Source organism: Toxorhynchites rutilus, chromosome 2, assembly GCF_029784135.1.
Source record: "Toxorhynchites rutilus septentrionalis strain SRP chromosome 2, ASM2978413v1, whole genome shotgun sequence".
In the NCBI taxonomy this organism is placed as follows: domain Eukaryota; kingdom Metazoa; phylum Arthropoda; class Insecta; order Diptera; family Culicidae; genus Toxorhynchites; species Toxorhynchites rutilus.
The window spans coordinates 240,142,655-240,162,994 of record NC_073745.1 but is presented as its reverse complement, the minus strand read 5'-3'; the positions used below and the strand labels follow the sequence as shown (position 1 = coordinate 240,162,994).

The 20,340-nt window shown below is 41.3% G+C and overlaps 1 protein-coding gene across 20 annotated transcripts in view; it reads right to left on the bottom strand.

Moving 5' to 3' along the window:
• Positions 1-4,192: 4,192 nt before the first annotated feature.
• The window catches only part of LOC129767448 (uncharacterized), a 332,396-nt gene continuing 316,248 nt past the window's right edge, over positions 4,193-20,340 (bottom strand). For all 20 annotated transcript variants that reach the window (XM_055768358.1, XM_055768356.1, XM_055768369.1 and 17 more), the window contains 5 exons: positions 19,364-19,700; positions 19,186-19,300; positions 18,920-19,129; positions 18,656-18,861; positions 4,193-5,868 (listed from right to left, as the gene is read on the bottom strand). In XM_055768358.1, the coding sequence (XP_055624333.1) occupies positions 5,700-5,868; positions 18,656-18,861; positions 18,920-19,129; positions 19,186-19,300; positions 19,364-19,700 (1,037 nt within the window). In that variant the 3' untranslated portion in view covers positions 4,193-5,699. The remainder of the gene's footprint in view (positions 5,869-18,655; positions 18,862-18,919; positions 19,130-19,185; positions 19,301-19,363; positions 19,701-20,340) is intronic.

Below are 20,340 nucleotides of genomic sequence, written 5' to 3'. Positions count from 1 at the left end.
GAGAATTTTGACGTAGGACTACGGCTTTGATTTTTCTATATAGGGGGGTCATTCTACGAAAAATGTAACGTTTATTGCGAGTTTTCCAATGCATATTACGCAGAATCGTTCTTACGATATATGTTATAATATATACCATTAGGTGGCAAATTTATCCAGCTTTTTTTTCGCCTGAGACATCAACAGCGGAAATAATAAAACAAGTGAGCAATTTAACAAATAAAAGAGGTATGTTTTGCGAGCGGAAGCGAAGGTAAATCATGTATTATGCATTCTTTCTTCCAACTTCGTTCCCATGAATGTTGTATGTAACACAAAATTGCGTGCAGTAATTCGTTCTATCCAACAAATTAGCAAGAAGATGTTAAAGTAATCAGATGCAAAATTTCATGCACTTCATGTAAGATTTCATCAATGCAGCGAGGAAAGTGTCGATTATCATGCGAGGACTTATTGAGATCGGCATTACATCGCATCACAAAAATGAAACGAAATGAAATATTAATATAAATCATCACTCATATTCATAATTCTCAAATGACTCAATTCCTTCTATGATAGATTGAGCAGTAGAACCAATACGACTTGATTGTGATAGTCTGCAAACGAACATTATTTCATCGAAAAAGTTACTGCTCCCGATGCCTTAGAGTAGACTAATAATAAGAATAAGACAATGGAAAGCAATCACAATACCATAGCTATCCATTAAAAATAAAGCAATTTCGTGATTTCACTTTACCTATATTTTACCTATTTTACCTCAAAATATCACGATATCGTAAAAAAAGTATAAAAGTATTTTCAAATTGCTTTTCCGTTTCTTCCCCATAAATTTCATATTCAATGTAATCAAAGACGATATTTTTTTTGTTTACCGATTCACATATTCACAAATGTGTCCCATATTCATTAACCATTTTCGATTAGACAGTTGAACTTCTTGCCAGAAGCTTATTGTCTTTCTTTGTTCGTTACAAACCGTTTGAAGGTTATGAGTACATACAACAAACGGCTCTTTTCTGGGCTATTATTTAGAGTTTCAAAAGAGTTAAACTAACAGATTTCTGAACAATGAAAAGAATTACATTTAAAATAACCAAGTGTTCTAAACAATCACAGTCCTACGTCAAACTTCCGTCCGTGCCCTCAGACCCTTCTACTTTTTTGTGCTAGTGCGGATTTGGAAGAGTATCCAGAATTTGTGAATATAGATATGCAATGCAATTATTTAGATAAACGTATATTTCATGAAAGTATGCTTTTAAATTTCAGCAGGGTAACCTTACTGTTGCATGTTGTGGGGTTCGATCACATCTCAAGCGGAATATAGGAGAAAAAGGGTTCATAGTTTGTGATCGATATATGAGTGGGAAGGAGAAATTCTGATGCGAGTTGAACCAAATAAACGAGAAGTGCTGATAGCTTTCGACTCTACTCGACTCTTTCGAGTCTACTGAAGCAATAAAAAAATTAAATAGCTAAAAAGATATTACAAAAATTTCGATGCATTCTAAAATAATATCCGAAGTGAAGAACAAGTGGATTGAATAATAGAATTCCGTAGTTTTACGCCGAAAACTGCGGCCGTGTCCTAGATACAACCCATTACAAACCTGAAAACCAGTTTTTTTTCAGCTGAGTGTATCGATGCCTCAGGTTTTACTCGACCGATTTAACTGAAATTTGTTTTTATGAGTTTAACAAAAATGGCCACAATTTCGGCATTTTTTCGGATTTCCAAAAACCTCTATGTGACGCTTTAGGAATTGTCCCAAAATTGAAAAAAAAAAATTTATTGGAATTCGCTCTGCGAACCCCGTTGCTTCAGAACCGATACCAAGGTATCGAATTTCAGACAGCATCTACGCATCCAGTTGTCAACAGCGTAATGATCATTATTCGTACATTGAACAGTAACCAAAATACCCGAATATTTCACTTTATTCCTAACATCCGGAAAAAAATCACGAAAATTCATTATTTTTCGACCCTTAAGCAATAACTGTTAAACAATGCATAGCATGGAGGGGCGCCCATGCAGCAAAAAATTAAAAGGTTATTGATATAATGTGATGTGATGTTGTTTCAATTTTGTGAAAATCAAAGAGAGGTTACTGGTTCCAAGTACGGACAGAAGCAACCACTCATGATGGATGGTTTTTACTCAATTGAAAGATGAAATATGAAAAAATTGTAATGGGTTGTATCTAGCACACGACCGCATATTTTCGACGTAGAACTACGTGATAATATTATACAATTCACTTGTTTACCACTTCGAACATTATTTTAGAATGCATCGAAATTTTTGTAATAGATTATGTTCTTCGTTAGAAATAAATTTGATGAACGTCCTTTTACGTTTGATATGATGCCTAGGACTACCAAAACATGTGAACGGAACAATTGTCAAACGATTATTGTATTTTACATTTTCCTCTGAAATTATTGCACATCTCATGTTTACGTAGTTCTCGAACCGCGAAAGTTCATTCACCTTTAGTATCTGAAATGACGATTTTCCCAAGCTTCTCAGTTTAAAAGTACGTTTTAGGAAAACATATTCCGATCTGCACAACGACAAGCGAGTATAAAAGTACTCAAAACTAAAAAATACCCCCAACTTGCATGTATTTGCAAACCAGATTCCCCCAGGTACATTAATTTTCAAGTCCGCGTTAGGAAGACACAGCTCAGTGGGAGAAAAATACTCCCAACTTGCATGTTTTGACAAAGCGGATTCCCTCAGGCACATTGGTTTTGAGTTCGTGTTAGGGAAACACAGCTCGGTGGGAACAAACATACCCTCGACTTGCATGTATATTTGCAAAGCGGATTTCCACAAGTACATCGATTTAGAAGTCTATGTTGGGGAAACCGTAAATCGGACCAATCAAAACTTGGCAGTTAGGGCGTTTAGATAACGCTTGATATTTTACCATTTTCAATTGTTCATCAAATAACATTTTATTAATTGTGATATGCGCGTATAAATATTTCCTATCAATTGATGCAAACATCTTTCCGATCTGTTAAGAAATGTTCGAGTTATAAGCATTCGATATACCAGTAGGGTTAGAACACAAATCGACAGAAATAATGTATGGGAAAAAAGGAAGTTCTTCCAGTTTTCATGAATTTAAACCGTTTAGAGATTAGTAAAATGTAATGTTTAGCATATCAAACAAATCTTAGACAATTTTCGGTTCGATTGGTTTGCAAATCATGAGAATTCGTTTAGAGTGAAAATAGTTATTAACGTTAACTTTATTTCATAAAAACGTGACTTGTTTTCTGATTTGGCACCCTTCCTGAAAGACGTAGTTCTACGTCAAAATTGCAATTGAAAATTCTGGGATTTTGGCGCCCCAAAGGGCACACACTACGCACACAGGAATCTTCATACATCGACTATGAAATGTTAACTGCCTCTAGGGGAAGATCTTATAATAATTCCAGTACTCTTGGAACGATCTCGTTACAGACAACTTGGAATGCGAATGATGAATCGCTTCTCCGATCTCTATTTTAGTGGCCTAAGCTTGACACAAATGTGGAAAATTTTGTGCGAAGCTGCTGTAAATGGTATCCCCATGCAAATGCTTCGAAAAATGTTTCCGTTCGGATCTTAGTTCTTTGCCGGATTGTCAACATTCAGTAATTGACGTACATTGTTATAGTAGATATGTGGATCGGTAATATAGATACTGCGGTGACAATTAGCTGTTTGTGAGAATATGTACCCGATACGGGGTTTCACCGACCATTTAGGTGGACAATAGCCCGTAGTTTCCAAGCGGGGAGTACAGGAGTTCTCGCAGCAAATATGCCTAACTAGAACGCCAGAGCCGCTCTAATTTGAGGCGGCTGCGAGTTGCACAGGAGCTGCACACGATAGATTTAGTCAATTTGAACGACTTTGCGATTTGAACCTGACGTTTGAGCGTCGGATTTTCGAAGTGAGTGTTCAAAATCAATTCCTCTGTCAAGTACAACTTGTTCGACATAACACAATTCGTGACGAATTTTTCAGCACTGAAAGAGCAAACTTTTCAAACAAACAGCTGTCAAAACATTCCAGATCCGATCACTAGGAGAGCTGCAGGGCGTCCATATGCAAAATGACTCGAGCTTAAATTTTGTATTGTCATCCTGGAAAGGATTGTCATCTCAATTCACTACATCTGACTTGTGTCTCATCTAACTTTATTCCATCAACAGAGTCAGAGTCAGAGTGTGTGTGTGTGTGTGTTTGTGTGAATTTAATTTCCTACGAAAACGATTATGCTGCGTGTTAAGTTTGAATTCAAGTGTTATGTGGATACGTGATTGTGGTGAAATTATTCTGCTCTAATGTGCCGAGTATATAGTAAACGTTCTACAAGTTACACACATTTGTGTGATTTGATTTTTTTTTTCTATATGAGTATGAAATTCTGCTCAGCTCGAAATTCATATTTTTCCGTTTTGTATCTCTCAGCATTCCGGATCAGCCGAATTATTCGGATCTGGCTGTAGGCACATTTTTATAATCGGTTCTACAATTTCACACGCAATATTCTTTCTCGTTTTGGTACTTTAGCTGCTTCATATCTGATTACAAAGTTTCCGTCTGGAATTATGCAAATAGATTGTATCCTTTTGATCCTATACTTTTGAAATCCCTACTAGTTGTACATTAAAACATTTTTAACTGGAGAGTGTATGTTTTTTAAATTCCAAGACACCGATGCTAGTAACGAATGAAGGCACATTCCTATTACGCAAACAGTCTAAACATTTTAGCCAATATATAGTTTTTTTTTATATCTGAAACATTGTGATTTAGGATTTGGCGTCAAAGACATTTCACGTTTAAAATTCAGTTAACAATCGCAAACTCGCCGTGATGTATTTTTAAAAAGTTTATCGTAAAATCAAAATCAAATCTATACATCATTTTGTTTGCTTCTGTTAATCGTAAATATAAGAAAAGGTAACGCGTAAATAAATAAAATAAAGAATATGAACAAAAAAAATGTAACATAGTAAATAAACCTTCAATTGAAATGAAACTTGGTGCCTGCACTAATATTGGGTTTGGGCACGATTCACCAAATATCTTTTTTATGCTTGATTGTGGTTAGGATATTAATGAAACTAATTGTATACACTGAATGTAACGCAACGCTTAGTATAGTATTTTGTAGAACAATATTTTTATATAATTTCCGCTCGTTTACACACTTTTGGAAGGCTGGTATGACTAGCAAACAAATATTTTCTTTTCCCGCTATACAGTTTTTGTTTTTTTTTGGTGTATGCTTTTTTTTGCTGTCTCCGCTTACGCTTAAATAGGTTGTTAGGTTTCCTCCCATAGACTGGCAATGAAATGGCTGTTTAGACAGAACAGAGGGTCATTGATTCGACGCTGGTTTTTGGTATACCAGAACTGCAAAGAGGTTTTGAAAGGTTCTATCCGCTATCAAAGTTGTACTAGTTCGTAGTTTCGGCAAGCAAGGCGTCTAGAAAACGCCTAGGAACTCAACCTTGCGTTTCCCCGTAGAAATCGCATCGCGTCCGCCCTTCTTCGGTTGCATTGTTCCCGAGAGATCATGTTGCTGGTGCTGCTGATGCTGCAGTTGGCGACGATGTTGTACTGATGATGATGACATTATGGGAGGAAGGGGAGGATTTTCAGCCGACTTGGGTTTGTCTCATAATTTCTTCACGTAATTTCCCGGGAAGGTTCCAAAGCATCCGGTACGAGCCGACGTTCCCACGTACCATCCGTCGTCACATTTTTCCAGCACGTAGACTACGTCCCCCTCGGCAAGCTCCAACTCGTCCGAGTTCTGCGGTTTGTAGTTGTACAGGGCACGATAGCTGGAATGTGAAACACGAGTTTGATCATCAAGTCGATTTATTAGAAATTAAATTATGGAACTAGAAATACTACATTGCTTCATTCCCGTGCATGCTTAAGAGAGTAATAACAGAACCAGGCCAAATGATTGAGTGGAAAGCGAAGATCACTGAATTAATATGTAGAATGGTGAAGTATAGATTTTTCCTTTAAATTAACTTTGAATTGAAATAAAAAGCAGAGAAATGGTGATAATTGCCATGAATATGGCTCAATTAAAAATACGATTCCTTGTCATTTTTATTTCAACAAAAATTAGATCGGAGAAAGTTCAACTCACGATCACTTTTGCAGCAATAGAGACCATAGGTTCATGATAATGTGGTGAATAGTGTCTTTATGACCCTCATAAATATAACGAGTGTTCAATAAAAAATGAGAATGATTTCAATATCTTTCCACAAAAAAAAAGTAAAGAGCGTACATTTTTTTCTCACCGAGAGAATTGCTCTCTGGGCTCCGGGTTGCTTATTTCTTTTTGCTTGGGTGCTGTCAGTTCAATCAAAGATGGTGTCGAAATAACAAGCACGCCGCGAGCGCGTTGTACGGTTCTTCAAAAAGCGTGAAAGTCAAAGAAACAAGTTTACAGTATGTGCCGGTGAGCACTGCTCACCGGATCCTGGCATCCCGGAACGTTGAGCGGAAGACCGGTAGTGGCCGTCCGGCGAAGATCATGAAGAAAAAGAAGGTAGAATCTCTGAAAAAGCTGTTTGACATTAGGGATGGTACGAGTTTGCGTGACGCCGGTCGAAAATTCCGCTGCTTCCATGCCTACATCCACAGAACCCTCAAGCAGGAGGCCATCGTCTGTCGGCGTGCCTCGAGGAAAAATAGATACCGCACGTACCCAAGGAACGGAACCCGAGCAACTTGCCCCAGTGCCGTCCGATCGAGTATTTTTTCGGCTCCCTCAGTGCCAAGAATAATTGGCGGGCCACGGACTTCAAGCAGCTGATCACGAGGACCCGGAATTGCATCCGGAAGATGTATGACAGTGCTGTCCAGCGCACTCTTGTGAGAGCATATCCACCAAGTTGCGCCGTATGGCTGAACACGGCCCTTTCTCAACATTCACTGACTTTTATTGAAGAACAACCGTTATGTTTGTAATAAAAAATACTGAATTGCTTAGAATTATTTTATCACTATATCACTGAAGAAATTCTCATTTTTTTAAACATTTAGTGCAAGCGTGATGGATCGCATTATTTCGAATTCCAATTCATGGTACAAATACGCGAAATTATTCGTCCGTCAAACGTTTCTTTCAATAAATCAATTGTCGCAGTATGACATGTTGCATCGTCTTGTTGAAACCATAACTCCTCCATATTGATGCCAGTCGAATGCGGTACAGAAAAAATGTCGGTCAACGGTGGCTCTGCAGCGGTCACCATTAACTATTACGCTTTTTCGGATATCATTAAAAAAGAACTAATGATTCCACTGGTCCATAAAGTGCCCCAAGCAGTTACTCTTTTTCGAATGAAACGATGTTGGCCATTCTACATGAGGATTCTATTCACTCCAGATGCAGCAGATGGGGATTATTTATTTCTTTATTGCTATATCCCATAAGAGATTGGATGATGCGAACATCATCATTGCAGGTCAGCAGTCCGGTAATCTTGCATCATGGTCTGCCCACCGCACTCGTCCAGCCTTAGCGACTTTCTGGATGCTGGGTTCGCCGTAGAGTTCATGATTCATCCTCCTTCTTCATACCCCATTTTCCTGTACACTGTCGTATATTGTTCTGAGCACTCGACATTCGGAAACACCAAGTGCTTGTGAGTCCTCTTCGAAAACCGTCCATTCTTCGTTTTCCATAGAGAACAACCGGTCTACCCAAGTAACCCTGAGCATTAACGTATAGCTCTATTATAGCACTAATTCAGCATCTCTAATGCTAAATGGCAGTATCTTCACATGCCAAATTTGGCTCCATTTGCTTGATTGGTGTTCCGAGTTATGCAGAAATTTGTGTTTCATTTGTATGTGAGCCCCTCCTTAGAGAGGGGGAGGAGTGTCGAACCACCTTAGAAATGTTTCTTCCCTATAAAACCTCCGCATGCCAAATTTAGTTCTGTTTGCTTGATTAGATCTTGAATTACGTGAAAATGTGTGCTTCATCTGTATGACAGCCCCCCTCCCCCCTCAGAGAAACGGGAGGAGTGTCTATTCACCATAGAAATGTTTTGTGCCCCCTAAAACCTTCACATGCCAAATTTGGCATTTTCTTGAATAGTTTTAGAGTTATGCAGAAATTTGTCTTTCATTTGTATGGCAGCCCCCCCCTTAGAGAGGGGGGAGGAGTGTCTAACCATCGTGAAAACATTTATTGCGTCCTAAAGCCTCCATATACCTAGTTTGGTTTCGTTTTCTTGATTAATTCTCGAGTAATACAGAAATTTGTGTTTCATTTGTATGGCAGCCCCCCTAAGAGAGGGGGAGGAGTATCTAACCACCATAGAATCATTTATTACATCCTAAAACCTCCACATGCCAAATTTCGTTTCATTTACTTGATTAGTTCTCGAGTAATACAGAAAGTTTGTGTTCCATTTGCATGGCAGCCCCCCCTAAGAGAAGGGGGAGAAGTATCTAACAACCGTAAAAACATTTATTGCACCCCAAAACCTTCACATGCCTATATTTCGACTTTCTAGCATTATATCCACCCTATGTTGGTTTATAGAGTGTAACGGGTGTTAAATAAAAAATGAGAATTTTTTCAATACCTTTCAGTAACTCAAATAAAGAGCGTAAAATTTTCTTTCTCCAAGAAAATTGCTCTTTGGGCTCCCTAGAAACAGTAGGCGTGTTTGGTTTTGCTAGTTAGTCAAAGCAAAGATGATGTCGAAACAGCACGTGCTCCGCGAACGCATTGTACGATTCTACGAAACGCATTTCCAGCAAGGAAAAAAGTTCACGGTGGCACATTTTAAGGAAGAAAATGTACCTGTCAGTACGGTATATCATATCCTGGGTTCCCTGAACGTAGAGCGGAAGGTCGGAAGTGGTCGTCCGGTGACGATAATGACGAAGCAGAGGAAGACATCGTTAAAGAAGCTGTTTAACAACAAGGACACAACCAGCCTGCGTGACGCCGGTCGGAAATATGGCTGCTCCCACATATTGATCCATCGGACCCTCAAGATGGAAGGAATCGTCTGCAGGAAGAAGACGAGGTCGTCAGAGTACACGGAGGAGCAGATTGAGACGGTTAAATCACAGTGTCGGTGGATGACCAAAAAATACCGCGGGACGTCCTTCGTTCTGGACGACGAAAGCTATTTTTCGCTGTCCAAAACGCATATTCCAGGAAATGATAATTACTACTCCAGCGACTAGTCATCCCTACCGCCTGAAGTGAAATACAAGTTCAAGCACAAGTTTGAAAAAAAGGTTATGTTGTACATCGCCATTTCCGACCGGGGCATTTCAAAGCCTTGGTTTAAGCCGAGCGGTCTGGCAATCAACCAACAAATCTATCGAGAAGATTGCCTCGATAAAATCCTGCTGCCGCTCCTGAACGAGCATCACGCGTCGCGTTAGTCGGTTTAAAAAAGTGATGGTTTTCGGGCAACGCACCTCGCTTTTATAGCGAGCGCGAATTGCGTTGTTATCAATTTACTCCGTTGGTGGCGTGGCATACGACGTTCGTAGGCGTGGCATATTATCGTGTTTTTTTTCTTCCGTTGGGACGGAACACTACCTATGTAACATTTGCATTAAAAAATGGACAAAAATTGCCGATTTTTCATGGGTTCACCTTCACACGCAATGACGAAACTACCAATGCAGCATCAATTCTCGCGTAACTTTTGAAAAGGTCCAATGTAACATTTTCGTCAACTCGAGTAAAACGTAGTTGAAGACCCGAACATTATTTCGCGAATTGTCTTAAAAGCTATCAATCTTTATCACTGTTTTCACCACTAGCTGTCAAGAATAACTTCGTAAAACCAATCGTAACTATTTTTCCGTGATTTGAGATTAAGGTTGAAGCCTCGGAGCGAAAAATGTTACATTGGACGTTTTGACTGCCCGCGTTTGCACATTGGACATATTACGTTGCACTATAAAAATTTGAAACTAACTAATAAACAACAATCCAAATATCAGCATTTCGTTCTAAAGACTGATTATTATTGTTATCACTCGTTGAATTGCACTGAAATCGATAACAACACCTGTAAGAAACAAATTCCAAAACGACCGAAGTACGACTGCGAGTTGTTTTGACTGCTTTGTTACTTCGGACGTTTAGGCCGTCGGAGGAAAGTGGCGTCCGAAGTAACAGCCGGGTGCTTAAAATTCGAATCTGTACATTGGATATTTTTTGTATCGGCGACAAAAAGATGAAGAAGATAGATACGTGAACGATTGTTTTTGTATTACATTCAATGATTGAAAACTAATAGCGTGCATCCATTAACTCGATTTGTTTACATTTGTTACATAGGACCTTTTCAAAAGTTACGCGAGAATTATAGTAACCCATGAGTCAGCAGAAAAAAATTGCCAGCTCTATCAGTCGAATTCTAATCGCGATGGCGAAGAATCGAAAGAAAGTCCGGTTCCGGACGGCCGACGACCCTGAGCGATAAGAAGCTCCAAAGGGTGCTGAAGAGGAAGATCGAGGGAAAAGTGGCTACATCGTTGCATGGGCGGTGCAACTGGCCAAACAGTGAAAAAGTACCTGGCGAACATGGACATACATGTCAGGAAGCGGAAGTCCCGTCCACTGGTCTCGGAGTTGCAGGTAATGACGCAGCGGCAGCGGCTGAATAAGATGGTTCAAGTCGATTTTCCCGGCGAATCTCGACGTTGCGGTGGTGGGCAGGGCACTTCGTATTTTACTTCTCCCACGAAGGAAATGAACTCCGGAGTGAAGTGCAAGAAGGTGCTGCTGTAGCTGATAATCAGCGAGAAGGGGATGTCAAAGCCGCTCCGGACTGGCCGTGAAAGGGGAAATTTAGTGTATGAAGTGCCTGCCGGAAGTTGCGTCGTCAATCAAGAAATACCATAAGGGCGAAGACCGGGGTTCTGGTCTGATCTGGCATGGGCCCATTACTCGAAGCGATCGTTAGAGGATATGGAGCGGCTGAATATCGATGTGGTACCCATGTCGGCGAACTCGCCCAACGTCCGCCAGCTGCGTCTCATCGAGAATTTCTAGACGAACCTGAAGCGTGAGATCTATTACAACAATTTTGTCGCGAAAACTGAGAAGGACTTGATAAATAAAACGAAGAAGGAAAACTCGAAGAAAACGAAGTTTAAAAATGTTGAAAATACAAAACAGATTTTATTCATCTTGGATGTAGACGTTAATGTAGTATTAAAAAACTGCGTGTCAACGTGGACATTATTTATATTCCCTCCCTCCTCACAGTGGACGAGTGAAGAAATTTTCGAACCCCCTAGCCGATATTGAATCTATAGCCAATTTATAAATCTATATCGAATTATTATCGACACTTCGTTTTTCGCCAAAGCCACCGTTCAGTCCGGCAGAAAAGAAATGGAATTGGGAGCAAAGAGCATAGTGTTTAGACAATTGAGCGAGCGAGACCAGTTCCTGTCACCTTGCAAACACTACTAAATGGATTTCTGAGTGGGCACTGGCTTAAAAGCTTCCGTTCAGTTTGGTGACAGAAAAGAAACAGGATTGGGAGAGAAGAGTTTAGTGTTTAGGAGTGAAAACATTTCCCTGTCACTCTGCAATCACTACAAAATGGTTACTGAGTGGGATACGGAGCGGGTACTGGCTTATAAGCCTCCGTTCAGTCCGGTGACAGAAAAGAAACAGGATGGGAGAGAGGAGTTTAGTGTTTAGGAGTGAAAACATTTTCCTGTCACTTTGCAATCACTACTAAATGGATTTCCGAGTGGGCACTGGCTTATAAGCCTCCGTTCAGTCCGGTGACAGAAAATAAACAGGATTGGGAGAGAGGAGTTTAGTGTTTAGGATTGAAAACATTTTCCTGTGCAGAGTGACAGCTACCAAATGGATACTGAGCGGGATACGGAGCGGGTACTGGCTTATAAGCCTCCGTTCAGTCCGGTGACAGAAAAGAAACAGGATTGGGAGAGAAGAGTTTAATGTTTAGGAGTGAAAAAATTTTCCTGTCACTTTGCAATCACTACTAAATGGATTTCCGAGTGGGCACTGGCTTATAAGCCTCCGTTCAGTCCGGTGACAGAAAATAAACAGGATTGGGAGAGAGGAGTTTAGTGTTTAGGAGAGAAAACATTTTCCTGTCACTTTGCAATCGCTACCAAATGGATACTGAACGGGATACGGAGCGGGTACTGGCTTATAAGCCTCCGTTCAGTCCGGTGACAGAAAAGAAACAGGATTGGGAGAGAAGAGTTTAATGTTTAGGAGTGAAAACATTTTCCTGTCACTTTGCAATCACTACTAAATGGATTTCCGAGTGGGCACTGGCTTATAAGCCTCCGTTCAGTCCGGTGACAGAAAATAAACAGGATTGGGAGAGAGGAGTTTAGTGTTTAGGATTGAAAACATTTTCCTGTCACTCTGCAATCGCTACCAAATGGATACTGAGTGGGATACGGAGCGGGTACTGGCTTATAAGCCTCCGTTCAGTCCGGTGACAGAAAAGAAACAGGATGGGAGAGAGGAGTTTAGTGTTTAGGAGTGAAAACATTTTCCTGTCACTTTGCAATCACTACTAAATGGATTTCCGAGTGGGCACTGGCTTATAAGCCTCCGTTCAGTCCGGTGACAGAAAATAAACAGGATTGGGAGAGAGGAGTTTAGTGTTTAGGATTGAAAACATTTTCCTGTCACTCTGCAATCACTACAAAATGGATACTGAGTGGGATACGAAGCGGGTACTGGCTTATAAGCCTCCGTGCAGTCCGGTGACAGAAATGAAACAGGATTGGGAGAGAGGAGTTTAGTGTTTAGGAGTGAAAAAAAATTCCTGTCACTTTTCATTCACTACTAAATGGATTTCCAAGCGGGCACCGGCTTATAAGCCTCCGTTTAGTTCGATGATAGAAAAGAAATAAGATTAGGAGAGAGGAGTTTAGTGTTTAGGAGAGAAAACATTTTCCTGTCACTTTGCAATCGCTACCAAATGGATACTGAGCGGGATACGGAGCGGGTACTGGCTTATAAGCCTCCGTTCAGTCCGGTGACAGAAAAGAAACAGGATTGGGAGAGAAGAGTTTAATGTTTAGGAGTGAAAAAATTTTCCTGTCACTTTGCAATCACTACTAAATGGATTTCCGAGTGGGCACTGGCTTATAAGCCTCCGTTCAGTCCGGTGACAGAAAATAAACAGGATTGGGAGAGAGGAGTTTAGTGTTTAGGATTGAAAACATTTTCCTGTCACTCTGCAATCGCTACCAAATGGATACTGAGCGGGATACGGAGCGGGTACTGGCTTATAAGCCTCCGTTCAGTCCGGTGACAGAAAAGAAACAGGATTGGGAGAGAAGAGTTTAATGTTTAGGAGTGAAAAAATTTTCCTGTCACTTTGCAATCACTACTAAATGGATTTCCGAGTGGGCACTGGCTTATAAGCCTCCGTTCAGTCCGGTGACAGAAAATAAACAGGATTGGGAGAGAGGAGTTTAGTGTTTAGGAGAGAAAACATTTTCCTGTCACTTTGCAATCGCTACCAAATGGATACTGAACGGGATACGGAGCGGGTACTGGCTTATAAGCCTCCGTTCAGTCCGGTGACAGAAAAGAAACAGGATTGGGAGAGAAGAGTTTAATGTTTAGGAGTGAAAACATTTTCCTGTCACTTTGCAATCACTACTAAATGGATTTCCGAGTGGGCACTGGCTTATAAGCCTCCGTTCAGTCCGGTGACAGAAAATAAACAGGATTGGGAGAGAGGAGTTTAGTGTTTAGGATTGAAAACATTTTCCTGTCACTCTGCAATCGCTACCAAATGGATACTGAGCGGGATACGGAGCGGGTACTGGCTTATAAGCCTCCGTTCAGTCCGGTGACAGAAAAGAAACAGGATTGGGAGAGAAGAGTTTAATGTTTAGGAGTGAAAAAATTTTCCTGTCACTTTGCAATCACTACTAAATGGATTTCCGAGTGGGCACTGGCTTATAAGCCTCCGTTCAGTCCGGTGACAGAAAATAAACAGGATTGGGAGAGAGGAGTTTAGTGTTTAGGATTGAAAACATTTTCCTGTCACTTTGCAATCGCTACCAAATGGATACTGAACGGGATACGGAGCGGGTACTGGCTTATAAGCCTCCGTTCAGTCCGGTGACAGAAAAGAAACAGGATTGGGAGAGAAGAGTTTAATGTTTAGGAGTGAAAACATTTTCCTGTCACTTTGCAATCACTACTAAATGGATTTCCGAGTGGGCACTGGCTTATAAGCCTCCGTTCAGTCCGGTGACAGAAAATAAACAGGATTGGGAGAGAGGAGTTTAGTGTTTAGGATTGAAAACATTTTCCTGTCACTTTGCAATCGCTACCAAATGGATACTGAACGGGATACGGAGCGGGTACTGGCTTATAAGCCTCCGTTCAGTCCGGTGACAGAAAAGAAACAGGATTGGGAGAGAAGAGTTTAATGTTTAGGAGTGAAAACATTTTCCTGTCACTTTGCAATCACTACTAAATGGATTTCCGAGTGGGCACTGGCTTATAAGCCTCCGTTCAGTCCGGTGACAGAAAATAAACAGGATTGGGAGAGAGGAGTTTAGTGTTTAGGATTGAAAACATTTTCCTGTCACTTTGCATTCACTACTAAATGGATTTCCGAGCGGACACCGGCTTATAAGCCTTCGTTCAGTCCGGTGACTGAAAAGAAACAGAATTGGTAGTGAGAAGCATAGTGTTTACGCGAGTGAGCGAGACCAGTTCCTGTCACTTTGCAATTACTACTAAATGGATTTCCGAGCGGGTACTGACTTATAAGCCTCCGTTCAGTCCGGTGACAGAAAAGAAACAGAATTGGGAGAGAGGAGTTTAGTGTTTAGGAGTGACAAATTGTAACGGATTGTATCTAGGACACGACCGCAGTTTTCGACGTAGAATTACGGAATGATATTATTCAATCCACTTGTTTATCACTTCGGATATTATTTTAGAATGCATCGAAATTTTTGTAATATATTTTTAATTTTCATTTTTTAATACTTCAGTAGACTCGAAAGAGTTGAATAGAAAAGTCGAAAGCTATCATCACTTCTTGTTTATTTGGTTCAACTCGCATCAGACTTTCTCCTTCCCACTCAGATATCGATCACAAACTATGAACCCTTTTGCTTCTATATTCCGCTTGAGATGTGATTGAACCCTACAACAGTAAGGTTACCCTGCTGGAATTTGAAAGCATGAAGTATACGTTTATCTAAATAAATGCAGTGTATATTTTTATTCCAAAATTCTGGATACTCTTCCATATCCGCACTAGCACAGAGGGCTTCCTCTCCTTGTATCGAGCTGTGTATGTATGTGTGTGAAATCAGCATTAGGCATGAATGATATCCGCTCGTTGTGCTATGCTAGCTCACTCGCAGCTGTGTTCTCATTCTATTCTATTTTTGGTTTCCGCCTCTAGCCCTGAAAAGAGCCCTTATGGAAAGAAACTCTATTCCATACTCCTCCTTCACCCGACAAGAAAACAATTCTCTCCCGCTCGACGCTCTGCGACAACCATGTTGCTTCGATGATCACCAAACGAGAAGTGGTGTGGCTTCAAATCGCGGATGGCTTAATTAAACCAAATATGTTGAAAACGGGCAGAAAAGAATGTATCAGTTGCTCGTTATTGACAGCTCTGTTCGGGAATGCACACAAATCGGCAGAACAAATGTATGGGAAAATGAGAATGCTTCCAGTTTTCATTAAATTAAACTGTTTAGACATAAGTGGATTGTACTGTATTAAACGAATCTTAGAGAATTTCCGATTCCATTTGCACACCAAGTATCAGAATTTGTTCGCTATGAAAATAGTTATAAACGTTAACTTTATTTCATAAAAACGTGACCTGTTTTCTAATTTTGCAGCCTTCCTGAAAGACGTAATTCTACGTCAGAAATTTTCCTGTCACTTTGCATTCACTACTGAATGGATTTCCGAGTGGGCACTGGCTTATAAGCCTCCGTTCAGTCCGGTGACAGAAAAGAAATAGGATTGAGAGAAAGGAGTATAGTGTTTAGGAGCGAGAGCATTTCCTTGTCACTTTGCAATCACTACTAAATGGCACCGGTTTAAAAGCCACCGTTCAGTCCGGTTGCAGAGAAGAAATGGGATTGCGAGTGATTCCAAGCGGCACCCGTTCACCATCCGGCTCCCAAACATCCGTTTAATGCGGTGACAGAAAATAAATAGGATTGGGAGAGAGGAGCATAGTGTTCAGGCGAGCGAGCAAGTGATAACATTTCCTTGTCACTTTGCAATCACAACTGAATGGATTTCCAGGCGGTCAGTGGATTTAAGCTTCCTTTTAGTCCGGTGGTAGATAAGAAATGGGATTGGGGAGAAGAGTATAGTGCTTAGGCGATTGTGCAACGTGAAATATTTTACATAGAAAAGTACAGCGAAAGAGTTGACAAATTCAAATTTAAATAGTGAGCAAAATCTTTTAGTGTTAGGGTAACGTTATATTATTTTTATCATAATCGCTCTTTTCATGACATTCTGGCAGATAAAATATATTCAATAAATATATATGTTCAAATTTTAATAAATATATATGTTAAAGCCAGAGATCGAAATGCTCGCCGATTTGAGACGAAAAACATCCGTTTTCAGCCACAGGGAAAAATAGCTGAGAATATATGAGGCGAGAGAATGTTATACGCTCACTTCGATTCTCGCGAGAAATTTAATGCCGATTTTTATTTTTCATCGAGTTATGATTGCCGAAAAATGGTTTCGTTTTCAGTGACTCCTTGATGCCGATAATGGTTTTTCACTTCTTCAGTACAGCTGAAAACATTGCATGAAAGTATGCGGCAATATTGGGTTTCATCGTGAAATGAACATGAGATGGATTAATAAAGGGTGTGTCACATCAAATTGCATCACGGAAAAAACGCTGTAGAAATTTAATTTTTAGGAATTATATCTTCAGCTTTCGCTTATAATCAGATAAGAGTGTATAGATCACGTTGGCCATGCTTCACTGTCAATTTTTCGTAAATTTGGAAAAATGTCGTCGAACGAAAAAGAGCGTCGTGAATTAATCCTGCGCACTCATTTCGAGAATCCGGAGTTGTCACATCGGGACATCGGTAAGATGCTGGGAATCGTCCAATCCACGGCCAGCAGAGTACTAAAACGATACTTCGAGAACCTAACCATTGACCGGAAGGTGAAGAACGGCAAAAATGGATGCTCCGTCAGTGAAAAAGATCACAAGCGCGTAGTTAAGCAGTTTAGACGTGATCCGAGAAGTTCGGTCCGGGATGTCGCCAATAAGCTGAATTTGTCAAGTTTATTCGTCCAGCGGACCAAGCAGCGGGAGGCCCTGCGTATATACAAGGTTCAGAAGGCTCCTAACCGCGACGAAAGACAAAACATGGTGGGGAAGACGCGAGCCCGGAAGCTGTACACCGAAATGCTGACGAAGCCGCATTGCCTGGTAACGGACGACGAAACCTACGTCAAAGCGGACTTTCGTCAGCTGCCGGGCCTGTTCTTCTCCGCAGAGGACAAATTCAGCGATCCGGAGGAGATTCGCAAGCAGAAACTATCCAAGTTTGCCAAAAAGTACATGGTGTGGCAAGCGATCTGCTCTTGCGGAAAGCGGAGCGCCCCCTTCGTGATGACCGACACGGTAAACGGGCAGGTTTACCTTAAGGAGTGCCTACAGAAGCGCTTACTACCACTATTGAAGCAGCACGAGGGCCCGACCATCTTCTGGCCGGATCTCGCTTCGTGCCACTATTCAAAGGACGTGTTGGAGTGGTACGAAGCCAACGGGGTCACCTTCGTGCCAAAGGAAATGAACCCGCCCAACGCGCCGGAGCTTCGCCCAATAGAGAAATATTGGGCGAATATGAAGCAGGCCCTCCGGAAGAACCCAAAAGTTGTCAAATCGGAGGCGGACTTCAAGAGAAAATGGATTTTTGTTCAAAAAAAACTACAACCTGACGTTGTACAGAACCTTATGGACGGGGTAAAGAGGAAGGTGCGAGCATACGGGCTTGGGCTCGAAGTATGAATAAAAAGAAAATGCCAAAAGTTGTTTAATAGTTTTTATTTTACTGTCAAAAATTTTCAAAAGGATCGGTCTACTGGGCGAATTTCTACAGCGTTTTTTCCGTGATGCAATTTGATGTGACACACCCTTTATTTGTACAGTTTAGACGCTATCCAAATGCAGATAGTTTGGACGCTATCCAAATAGGCTAACGTTGGTAAAGTTAGCTATGATTTTTCGCTACATATTTTCAGTAGCAAATGAGAGACGAAAAAGCATTCTCGTTAAACTTCCGAGATAGAAATTTTCCACACCTCTTTCTCTCTGAAAAAGAATTTTCGGTGAAAAGGAAGAGACGAAAATATTAACAATACACGGTTCATCGAAAACTAGATTGATTGACTGAATATTTATCGCGCAGCCGAGCGAGAATTTCGATCTCTGGTTAAAGCTTTGACAAAGGTCCTGGCATCCCTATCCCCACCAACACAAATTTTCACACTTGTAAATTAATTAATTGACAATATGACAAGATATTGCTACAAGTATAATCGCAGTCGCTTCCAATCGTACTCACGAGATAGGTTCATTGGTAGTGTCCACATGCAGCACTTCCGTTTTCTGCACCGTTTTCGTCTCGCGAATTATTCCCGGCGAAACCCTTCCATTGTTTATCGAGGTGTCGTATCCGGTGCTGAGCGTGTGCGATTGCACCGTGTGATGGCTAGGTTTCACGATCGGTTCGATCTCGTAGCTCTCCTCTCCACCAATGTCCGTTAATACCTGTTGGGGTCAGCGGATAAGCTTGGGTTCACTGTCTATACAAATCATTAGAGCTTACCTCGACGTACGATACCGGGAAGATTCCTTTGTTGTTACCAATTCTACCCTCGAACCAATTGTCATCGACTCGTCGGGTCAGCGTCACAAGCTCACCCTTCATCAGCGACAACTCAACGGAGGTTTGTGCGGTAAAGTTAAATTTAGCCCTGGCCTTGCCCTCACGCTGGGGCTTCTTCGGCAGAGGTTTGGCACCGTCTCGTGGGAGGATCTGCAATGATTATGACTCTAGCTATGTTTCAATTGAAAGCAATAGACAACGCTCACTTCGATATAGTTTGCTGGAAGTAACCCGAACATTGCGTTGTGTTCACCTTCATACCAATTTTTATCTATCTGGCGTCGCAGGTAGATGATGTCGCCCTTCTTGAATGAGAGTTCCCTGGAAATAATAGCATTTAATACCTCATCGTTTTACAACAAACTACTCGTAAGTCCGACGAACCTCGCCGACTGTCCCTGGAAGTTGTACAGAGCCCTTGCGATCGTTCTTGGCAGCGTGTTGGTTGACTTGGGCGACAAATCGGCATCGAAATCGTCGTAACGGTTCAGCGGGATGGGAGATTTCTGCGACGGAGGAAAATTGTCCGTGTGGCGCCTGTTCTGCAAATCTTCTAGCTCGTGCATGTACTTGCGGCGTCGCTCCTCCTGGTAGACGCGTCGCATGTGTTCCGCCTGTCGATACGCTAGCTCTTCGTCCGGGATCGCTTCCTTGTACTCGTACCGGATTGGCGTCTTGTAGTGGATGTTGACATCGCTCTCGATGTAGCGACGGGGAGACTCTGTTCGGGGCGAGAGAAAACTATTTGAATGCGTCGCCTTCGAATGGAAAACTTGACTCATTAATTTTAATTATCACTGGGGATGTAATAAGGTGTGCATATTTCATGTCGTTCAGTAATAAATTTAATCCGTCTGCTGCTCGGGAGTCTTCAGACACCGAGTGGTGAAAGAACTGTCCCAACTTGTATGCAATTGCTTTTGAACGAAGCGGTACGGAAGCCACCAAACCACGATAAGTGCTCGTTTTGCAGTGTTTTTAATTACCACAATCTGCCGTCCACGAGTCACTAATAAACGCTAGATGATCATCATTAATTCCAATAAACATCAATCGAACAACGGCTGAAACAAACCTAAAACAAACGGTGGAAAGCAACACTCAGCGGCAGGTGCTTTATGAATAGGGAAATTCAATTACTTCCTCTGCATTGCGTCCGGGTTTTCCAAACACGCCTTAAAGCCAGATTTATAGTAGCACTAATTGGCTAGGCAAAAAGCGAAAATAGACCACAAACAATAATATCACCTCAACGGCGATAAATGAATGTGCAAAACTAATGTTCCCCCTTTTCTGCATGTGTCGATTTAGACATTACGTTTGATTTGCGATAAAAAGCTGAAACGGCCACAGTAGCAGTT